This window comes from Sander lucioperca, chromosome 21 (genome assembly GCF_008315115.2).
Source record: "Sander lucioperca isolate FBNREF2018 chromosome 21, SLUC_FBN_1.2, whole genome shotgun sequence".
Classification (NCBI taxonomy): Eukaryota; Metazoa; Chordata; class Actinopteri; order Perciformes; family Percidae; genus Sander; species Sander lucioperca.
The window spans coordinates 19,012,532-19,022,902 of record NC_050193.1 but is presented as its reverse complement, the minus strand read 5'-3'; the positions used below and the strand labels follow the sequence as shown (position 1 = coordinate 19,022,902).

General features: G+C 43.0%; 1 protein-coding gene across 2 annotated transcripts in view; it reads left to right on the top strand.

Moving 5' to 3' along the window:
- The first annotated feature begins 204 nt into the window (after positions 1-204).
- LOC116046738 (choline transporter-like protein 2) overlaps positions 205-10,371 on the top strand; it is a 48,278-nt gene continuing 38,111 nt past the window's right edge. Inside the window, exon 1 of one of the 2 annotated variants that reach the window (XM_035996541.1) lies at positions 205-645. In XM_035996541.1, coding sequence (XP_035852434.1) covers positions 606-645 — 40 coding nt within the window. In that variant the 5' untranslated portion in view covers positions 205-605. The remainder of the gene's footprint in view (positions 646-10,371) is intronic. The other variant, XM_031295138.2, reaches the window with a different exon arrangement.

Genomic DNA, 10,371 nt, shown 5'->3' with positions numbered 1-10,371 from the left:
TAACAGCAGGTGATTGCTGCATTAAATGTCCTGCACACCTGAATCTAATCATGCCTCCTCTTCTTCCTCCTCTGCAGCGACCTAAAACACCACTGGGGGGCAAACTCCAAACACATGTTTTTGATAACAACTAATGCAAATTGACTTATAGCTTTCCTCCTCGTACACAACAACAGTCTCCACCCTAACTTTGCCCACGCCTCTTCTCTTTCTCGCAGCTATTTGTGTGGATTAATCTTTCTGTTTGGGCTTCTTTTTGAGGCAGGCACAAAGAAAATAGACTGACAGAGGTATTTTGGAAGTGGGAGGAGATTGAGGCAACTTGCACAGGTGGGGCGCAGATTGAAAACAGCCGGTTTGTTTTGCTGGATGAACACAGAGGGAAATCTGAGGTGAGGTGGAGCGTTGCTCAGGGCTCACAGCTATTCATTGGGAGGACAGGTTGGACTGGTTTGCAGCTCCACAATACAAGTGTTTCCCCCGCTCTGGCTCACTAAATCAGCAGAGACACGGAGGAAGGAGTGAACTAGATAGAAAGTGGCTTTGGAAAGACTCAAAGGGATTCTCTGTACAGTTCAACATTTGGCCCAGAGAGGACTTCCAACATGCCCGAGGAGAGGGAAGGAGAATTTTATGGAAAGAATGGTAACTGCTCTTTCTTTTGCTTAAGTTTTGTAATGATTGTTATCTTAATTTCATTCTGTATTCTACAAAAAGTCAAATGACTGGGGGAATAATTGGTTAATCTTTAGGCCTTTTTCTTATCGCTTAAAAACAAAAAATTAATCTGTCTAAAAGGCATTGAGTGAAACTGGAGCGCGTGTGTGTGTGTGTGTGTGTGTGTGTGTGTGTGTGTGTGTGTGTGTGTGTGTGTGTGTGTGTGTGTGTGCACAGGGAGTTCTTTTATCAGTGTTTTCTCTTGCACAAATATGCCTGTGCTGTGTGTGGACAACCATTAAAATGGCAGACTGTTCTTCTAATAATATAATGCATTAAGCCTGTCTCTGGTTTCTAAAGCCACATATTGAAGTTAACAAGGCTTCCCTTTTCTTTGTTGAGTCTGTAACTATTCACGTTTCAACTGTCTGAGGCTTCTGTCAAGTCATCTAACTTCCTGTTTCTTTACTTGACTTTGTTGTTACCATGTCAGTAGTTTTGTATTACATCATTGTATATTCTGCACCTTCTATTTCTATAATGTTCACCTGATTGGGTCAACTTCTGTTGGTTTAAATGCACTTTATTTATAAAGTTGACTAGGCTTCACTTATATGAGCTGATACATGGTGAAACCTCATTGGCTCTTACCAGTGTATCTCTGTGTGTACTTGGTCCACAACAATCCCACCAATCAGTCCCCAAACCTCCCAGTTAGAGAGGAAATGACCTAAACATGTTCTTTATAAATTTCTACAATCATTCCCTGAAAGAACCAAGCAGGATCCAAATATTCTTGACATTTAAGCGTGCTCGCTAGCTCGAAGTTTGTTGTCGTTTCCCGAAGAGAACGGAGTTTGAGAACGGCAACACCCAGAGAGCGGGAGGTGAAGCACATGATGATCTTGGAAATGTACTTCCGTTGATCCAGACAGTAAAATGAGAATACCGGAGGCTTAATACTCTTTTAGCCGGAGCTATCTTTTTTTATTGAGCACATGCAGTAGTCGGAAGTATATTCACAAACCCTCGCGATAACATGCAAGACTATGGCGGTGATGGAGCAGTGGATATGACACATGCCTTTGATGTGGGAGATCTGGGTTCAAGGACTTTTATTTTGAAAGGCCAGTTATTTCATGGATCCAGGATACTATGCATCCTGATAAAATTCCCTTGGCCCCCACATCATCACATACCCTTCACCATACCCCCACATCATCACATACCCTTCACCATACCCCCCCATCATCACATACCCTTCACCATACCCCCACATCATCACATACCCTTCACCATACCCCCACATCATCACATACCCTTCACCATACCCCACATCATCACATACCCTTCACCATACCCCCACATCATCACATACCCTTCACCATACCCCCACATCATCACATACCCTTCACCATACCCCCACATCTAACCCTAACCCATAAAACCATGCCAATCTGTAGGTATGGTGAAGGGTATGTGATGATGTGGGGTATGGTGAAGGGTATGTGGGGTATGTGATGATGGGGGGGTATGGTGAAGGGTATGTGATGATGGGGGGGTATGGTGAAGGGTATGTGATGATGGGGGGGTATGGTGAAGGGTATGTGATGATGGTGGGGGTATGGTGAAGGGTATGTGATGATGGTGGGGTATGGTGAAGGGTATGTGATGATGGGGGGGTATGGTGAAGGGTATGTGATGATGGGGGGGTATGGTGAAGGGTATGTGATGATGTGGGGACCAAGGGAACTTTATCAGGATGCATAGTATCCTGGATCCATGTAATAACTGGCCTTTCAAAATAAAAGTCTGCCTGCCTCTATGGGAATTTAACATAGGGGTGTACTGACTTATGCCCCCTGTATTTTAAGGAAGAACATTTATTTAAATTGCGATACATTATTCATTCAAAAAGAAAATTGGTGTCCTTAAAGATTGGATTTTTCCTCATTTTTTTAAATTAAGGCATTAAGATCAATTTCCGAAAGATGATTTTTGTATTATCACTTAAGAGCAGCACTGTACATGAAGCCATACATCTGTGAAAATTGGCCACGGCAGTTTTTCCCTCTTCTCTCATCATGATACCAACATCTTCACTCAGCTCTAGCTTTAAAACAGCCTCTTCAAAGATCCATCTCAGGATTTTATGAATCGATGGCGCTGAATCAATCTTCATTCACATGAAAATTCATTTGAATCAGGATATGAAAAGCAACACCCATGCTCTTTCTAACAGGAAGCTGTGCCTTCCCTAAAAGCTAAATCAGAGCTCGTTGGGTAAATGTTTGCTGCAGCATTATCCTCCAGCCCACATACATAATTAATATGCAAAGACGCCACAGACTACTTCTGTCTAGACTCCAATGCTGCATAATGAACTAGGGGTGTAAGAAAAAATCAATACACTTGAGTACCGCGGTATTTTATTTAGCAATACTGTATCGATTTTCAAAAACACAATATTGATTTATTTTATTTTTTTAAAGTTTACGTACAAAAATATTGATGTAAGACAGTGGTTCACGTTTATGTTGTTTTAAATCCCCTACTGCTAGATGGCCATGCTGAGACACCACTAGTGTCCTTGCCAAACAGTCCCTAGCGGTGCCTAGCAGGGCCTAGCGGTGCCTAGCAGGGCCTAGCGGTGCCTAGCGGTCCCTAGCGGTGCCTAGCAGTCCCTAGCGGTGCCTAGCAGTCCCTAGCGGTGCCTAGCAGTCCCTAGCGGTGTCTAGCAGGGCCTAGCGGTGTCTAGCAGGGCCTAGCAGTCCCTAGCGGTGTCTAGCAGGGCCTAGCGGTCCCTAGCGGTGTCTAGCAGCGCCTAGCGGTGTCTAGCAGGGCCTAGCAGTCCCTAGCGGTGTCTAGCAGGGCCTAGCGGTGTCTAGCAGTGCCTGACTTTTTGCTTGAAGCTAACAGCGTAGCTATGGCTGACCTTTGGCCTACTTTAGCATATAAACATTAGCTCACTAAGAACCTGGAACCACAATCCCAAACTGGCAGTTTGATTTTCTGCGTACTGAATTGTTTACCTAAAGTAAACTTCTTTGACTTTTATGCACATCATGTCTTTTTTTAAATATTACTTTTTCTAAAATTATACTTTAAAAAAATCCCAATATGTGACCATGTATCGTGATACGTATCATATCGCCAGATTCTTGCCAATACACAGCCCTATAATGTACATATATGCTGTACATGCTGTGGTAGTCTGGGAATGATAAGTTAAAGGGGCGCCACACGTGATATCTCTGCGCCCAAGTAGCAGTGCTTCAGCTGTACTTCCACACAATATAGTCCCAAGTCAATATCTGCCTAGGAAATGGTCTAGTCTTAATCTGCATTGCTATTTGTACTCGTTGTGAATACACAGGCCACAATTAGGTTTTGTTTTTGTTGTTGTTGGGTCACTTTTACTCACGACTTGCTAACCGGCAACATAGGATTCCATTCACTATGCTAAGCTAAGCTAGCGGGTAAGACAATGCATGCACAAAGATGCGTTTGCCCACCTATATAAATATAGAGGAGGTGGTGAGTAACCCTATTTCAACAAATGGTGGCGTATTCCTTTAACACGGCAGCAATTATGTCAAAATATATAGTTTGTTTTTTTGGGGATTTAAAACAATTTTTTGTTTGTGTTGAGTGCCTTTTGACCGCCACAGACCATACTTCAATGTCTGGACTCCAATGCTAAATAATGTACATATACATGTCAAGTCGTCATTATTTATATAGCACATTTAAAACGACATAAGCTGACCCAAAGTGCTTTAGAACGAAGGCAAAGGGGGTGAAGTCTGCCTCGATACATAAACAGGCAATGGGACTAGGAGGAGCTGTTGTGAGGATGCCATGAGGTGGGGGGGCAGAATATGGTGTTAGCAGGTCCGTAATATATTGTGGAGAAAGTCCATTCATGTGTGGGGGTATGGGATTAGTTTTGCATTGCCAGAAGGAAGGAAGGAAGAAAGGAAGGGAGGTCTGTCTAGTCCGCACAGCATTCCTGGATAGGGGTAAAACCTGCTCTGGTTTATTGGCATTTCTTTAAACCAATCACAATCATCGTGGGCGGGGCTAAGCTCCGGACGGAGCCACGGTGCCTCTGCTAAATAGTCTCAGGAAGGAACTTGTTTTGGTGGAACATGTGTACGTTCAAAAGTAGTTTTAGTCGTGCAACAGAGAACTCAGATTGGACAGATAGTCTAGCTAGCTGTCTGGATTTACCCTGCAGAGATCTGAGGAGCAGTCAACCATAGTCCTCACAAATCAGCCGGAGGTTAGAACGCCAACACAGAGACAGAGGAAGAGAGTGGGCGGCACTGGAGCAATCCTGGAAGTGGAACGTCGGATGGATGGATGGATGGATGGATATTTATCCCAAAAAATGGGAAATAATGGTGTTGAATTGTAGTATGGGATTTATGATGATTTTAAACCTTTGACACTGCAGCCATGATGTCAAAATATTGGTTATTTTGGATATAAAACCATTCTTTTTGTGTTAAAGTGCAGGTGCCCTTTTTGATCAAAGCTTTTAGTTTGCTCCAGGGATGTCGGACTGGGGGGGGGGACTGAGTACCCAAAGCCCTGATGTGAGGAGGGCCCAAAAAGATGCCAGAATGAATAGCTGTGGATGCTGGGAGGGGCCCGTAGGAAATGCCTTTCTACAGGGCCCAGAATGTTGTGCTACACCCCTGGTTAGCTCAGCAGTAATAATGTGGCACACTGCTTTCTTATTTCTGTCCCCCGGAGAGCTCTGACCTGCTGAGTGAAGCTAATGTTCTCTGAGTTCAGTTCAGAGCTGCGAGATGAATTTGCTTAGATAATGGACGCTCTGCTTCTGACTTCACGTGACCTGTCGAAAACCAGGGCTGCCCTGGACTAAATAAACTTAGGCAACTAAAACTCGTATGATTTTTGTCGATTAAGTGATTAGTTGATTTAATCGACAGAGCTGTGTGCTTTGAGTGGTCGTTAAGACTAGAAAAAGTGCAATATAAACAGTTAATTGACAGAGTTTCTCCATGCAAAAGCATCACTTTAAATATTGTGTTTACCTAACCTGACTGATTGACCAGATTGATTGCTCGGCATATCCATCTGGGAACTTTCCGTTGGAGAACTTTTGGGAAGGGGCGAAAATCCTGGTTAGCTGATTGGATAAACCATCTGCCTATCACCACCTATGTTGGTGATAGACTTTTGCTCTTCTTTCAATGAAGGAATACTTCTAATTCGGATAAAACTTGCTCGATAGCTACGCTCATCTCATCCGTGGAAGCCGCCACGTTGTTTAGACTGAACAGTCGCTTCTGGTTGCGTCACACCTAAACCCGCCTCAAAACCAACGCTGATTGGTCGGTCGTTTGGAGAACGGCTCCAAATTTTCTCAGTCTCAAGATGCCAGACTGATCTGCGAGTTGAAAACTGGAGCTCACCAGATCAGGACGCTCTCACCAGGCTAGTGTTTACTAGAGATGTGCTCAGCATGAAAAAGCATAAAACATGACTTATCTTAGTTGAAATGCCCGAGCCTGCAATAATTGTCAGACCATCCGTTGATACTTAGAATAGGCTTAAATATGAGATGATAATGTTGTTGAATATCACGTTAACGATAGTACTTGCGATAACTGATATAAAAGTGTACTCAGTTCTGTATTTCTGCTGCTTTCAGTATTCTAAAATACAACTTGCTCGTTGAATTTAAAACAAATGAAAGGAAATAATTTTCCAACTTTCTTTTATTGAACAAATTGAACATTGTATGTAATATAAAAGGCAGCATTAAAAAGAGTGAAAGTTACATCATGAAGTTCAGTTTTCTACTGGTTTTCTTTCAACTAACATAACATCTCTGGATGTCTGTGGGGATATGTCGCAGCCTTTAGCGACGTGGATATTGCTGCGATGATTAGGCAGTAGGGCCTATATTGTGCAGCCCTACTGCCCTATGACATTAGTGCAGTGACATTCCTGATAGTGTAAATTATATCAATGTTTTAACTTCAAGCATTACAACACCATGGATGTGTCTGGGACTTTGACTTTGCTTCAGACGGTTCAGAAGTCTTATCAGAACCAAAATAACACCGATCTTTCTGAGAGCTTTGAGTTGCTTTAGGGCGTTTTCACACATGAAAGTCTGAACCAAGGTCCGGACCATGGTTCATGTTGTTGTTACATTGTAACATTTGATCCGGTAAGCTTTGGCACTAAAGATCTATACGTGACAAAACTACGTCCTGCCGTCATCACATACGTGAGCTGCGTCTCCAGATGCTTATAACTGATTGGTTTGTAGACGGACTTCCCCGTCCTCTCGTCTCCTCTCTCTGGGTCAGAGTTTTTTCAGCTGACTGCTGCTCTCCCCTACTGACTGCTGCTCTCCCCTACTGACTGCTGCTCTCTCCTACTGACTGCTGCTCTCTCCTACTGACTGCTGCTCTCCCCTACTGACTGCTGCTCTCCCCTACTGACTGCTGCTCTCTCCTACTGACTGCTGCTCTCTCCTACTGACTGCTGCTCTCTCCTACTGACTGCTGCTCTCTCCTACTGTCTGCTGCTCTCTCCTACTGTCTGCTGCTCTCTCCTACTGTCTGCTGCTCTCTCCTACTGACTGCTGCTCTCTCCTACTGACTGCTGCTCTCTCCTACTGACTGCTGCTCTCTCCTACTGACTGCTGCTCTCCCATACGGCCGCGGCTCTTTTTGTTTTGTTGTGATGTTGAGAAGCAAGACACTGGAACTTTCTGGAGAATTTATTCAGAGACAAACGGAAACCTACACTGTACATTTACTACCACTTAACAAATAAACTGCTGATGTATTCTCAGCTCTGATAGCTGACAGCTGTCTGCTCTGTGCTCATTCACCGTCACTCTCACTCTCTCATGTAGTCTACACACTAAGCACCGAGCTATTCCTTAAAGGAGCTTCCCCGGTCTTGTAACACAAGGAGAGCCTGCCAGAGCTTCTTGTATTTGGTCCGAAAGTCCGAACCATCCAAAAAATGCTTTCACACTGTAAACGAACCGGACCATGGTTCAGTTTGGTCCGGACCGAGACCACCTCTTTTGGTCGGACCAAAATTTGGTCTTTTGATCCGGACCGTGGTCCGGGGGAGGTTTCACACCTCTAATTTTGGTTCGGATCAAACTGAAAAGTCCGAAAGTCCGGACCAAATGTGGTATGTGTGAAAACGCCCTTAGATTCAGGTTGGACCTTTTTTTAAATGTCTTGGCTTTGGCATTAATCTTGGATCAACATAAGAGTATTGCCTTGTCAAAGTAATATAGTGCAATACATGATATAGGCCCCCCCTCTAGATAGATAGAGATAGATACTTTATTTATCCTGAAGGAAATTAAGGTGTCCAATAGCTTACACAACCACATACCTACACATATGCACACAGACATGACATATGACATCCACGCACACATACAAACTACAAAAATACAAAGGATCACTCCCTCCAGAAAAACGTGATTATGTGATCTCATAATTCAATGCATAATCAGCCAAAGTCTGCATATTTATGTGGGCGGGGGGTGCATTTTTTTCAAATACGCCGCACTTTCGCCGCATTGCCGATTTCCATGCAAAATATGCGGGGCTTGCATGATTTCATAATCCCCGCATTTTCATTGCAAAAAAGTCACCCATATCTCAGCAGAAAGTTGAAAAATGTTGCGTTTACTTCACACAAGAGCAGCCGTTCTCCCCTGTTGCCATGGGAGCGTTATGAAGTGACGTGATCATCGAAAAGCTGCAAACCCCGCGATGAAGCCACGATGAAACCGCCGTTTTTGCAAGTTCCCGCAATTTCTTCGCATAAAATTGCATAAATATCCTGCATATTCCATCGCATTTTTTAAGAAAACGTGCCGCATAATCAAGGATGTTAGCCCAAAACTATCACAAAAAAACTCTGCATTTTTCTGGAAGGACTGAAGGGAGATAGCAACAGTGTGCCCTTACAGTAAAGTCAGATTGTAGCGTGTTTAAAGGAACGGTGCAGAAAGGTGCAATGGTATCATAGTGCAAGAGAGTGCCAGTGCAAATATATCTATTCAAGTACAACAGGCGACACAATATATCAGAAATAGAATAATGTTTACATTATAACAATGACTCTCGTGGTTGGACAGGTCATGTTGGCTCCGTCTTTCACATGGGTTTGCTTCTGCTTAGTCACCAGGGAGGAATCCGTTGTTACGGGCGTGTCTGCTTGGAGGGGGAAGTGATCGGACAGAAGAATGGGAGGAAGAGGGGGGGAGGCGTACTGGTTAACCTTAAAAAAAACTCAGTCTGGGTGCATCTCTACATACAGCTGCAGAGATGAATTGATTAGTAGTTATACTATTACATTTACCCCCAAATATTTGATAACAGATGGGAGTTTATGAAACCGTAGTCCAACTTCTCTGATGTCAGCTTGTTAAATGTGAATATTTTCTAGTTTCTTCTCTCCTCTGGGACAGGAAACTCAATATATTTGGATATAAATCAGTGAAGGTTACAATCGGTTGAGATAAAAAATGAATTTGCGATTCAGTTTTTAAACATCCTAGGGCGTAACCTACTTTAGGTTTCACTTCAGACGTCACTACGTCGTCTTATTTAAGATAAAATGCAATTTCAGTGTCACTTTTGATAAGAGGACACCGCTGTTGTTTTGCAGTTTATAGAAATAAATTAATATTTCACACTGATTTTGTCTGCAGCTCAATCTGTAAAATCAAATTGTGAGTCGGTTTGAGTTATTTTTTTTTTATGAAAAAAAAGTTAAATTTCTCTGATTCTAGCTCCTTAAATATGAATATGTTCTAGTTTCTTCAATTTATTTATAAAAGGGACAATGTGCAATTAAAACATACATGTGACCATGTGATGCATTGCAGCAGAGTTAGCCCTGGGCTAACTTACATCTGCCGTCCCTCAAATACACAAATACAACATTTTAAAAGTTGAAACATCGCTTAATGAGTAAAAAAAAAAAAACGTAACAAATAATATTTTACATTTCATATCAGACAGACAGGCAGACAGGCACGCACATACACAGACAGACAGACAGGCACGCACATACACAGACAGACAGACAGGCACGCACATACACAGACAGACAGACACACACATACACAGACAGACAGACGCACATACAGACAGACACACACGCACATACAGACAGACAGACACACACGCACATACACACATACACAGACAGACACACACGCACATACACAGACAGACACACACATAGACAGACAGACAGACACACACTCACATACACAGACAGACAGACAGACAGACAGACACGCACATACACAGACAGACACACACGCACATACACAGACACACACGCACATACACAGACAGACAGACAGGCACGCACATACACACATACACACGCACAGACAGACACGCACATACACAGACAGACACGCACATACACAGACAGACAGACACGCACGGACATATACACATACACACACTCAAAATCAAATTGTGTGTCGGTTTGAGTTATTTTTTTTATGGAAAAAAGTTAAATTTCTCAGATTCTAGCTCCTTAAATATGAATATGTTCTAGTTTCTTCAATTTATTTATAAAAGGGACAATGTGCAATTAAAACATACATGTGACCATTTGATGCACTGCAGCAGAGTTAGCCCTGGGCTAACTTACATCTGCCGTCCCTCA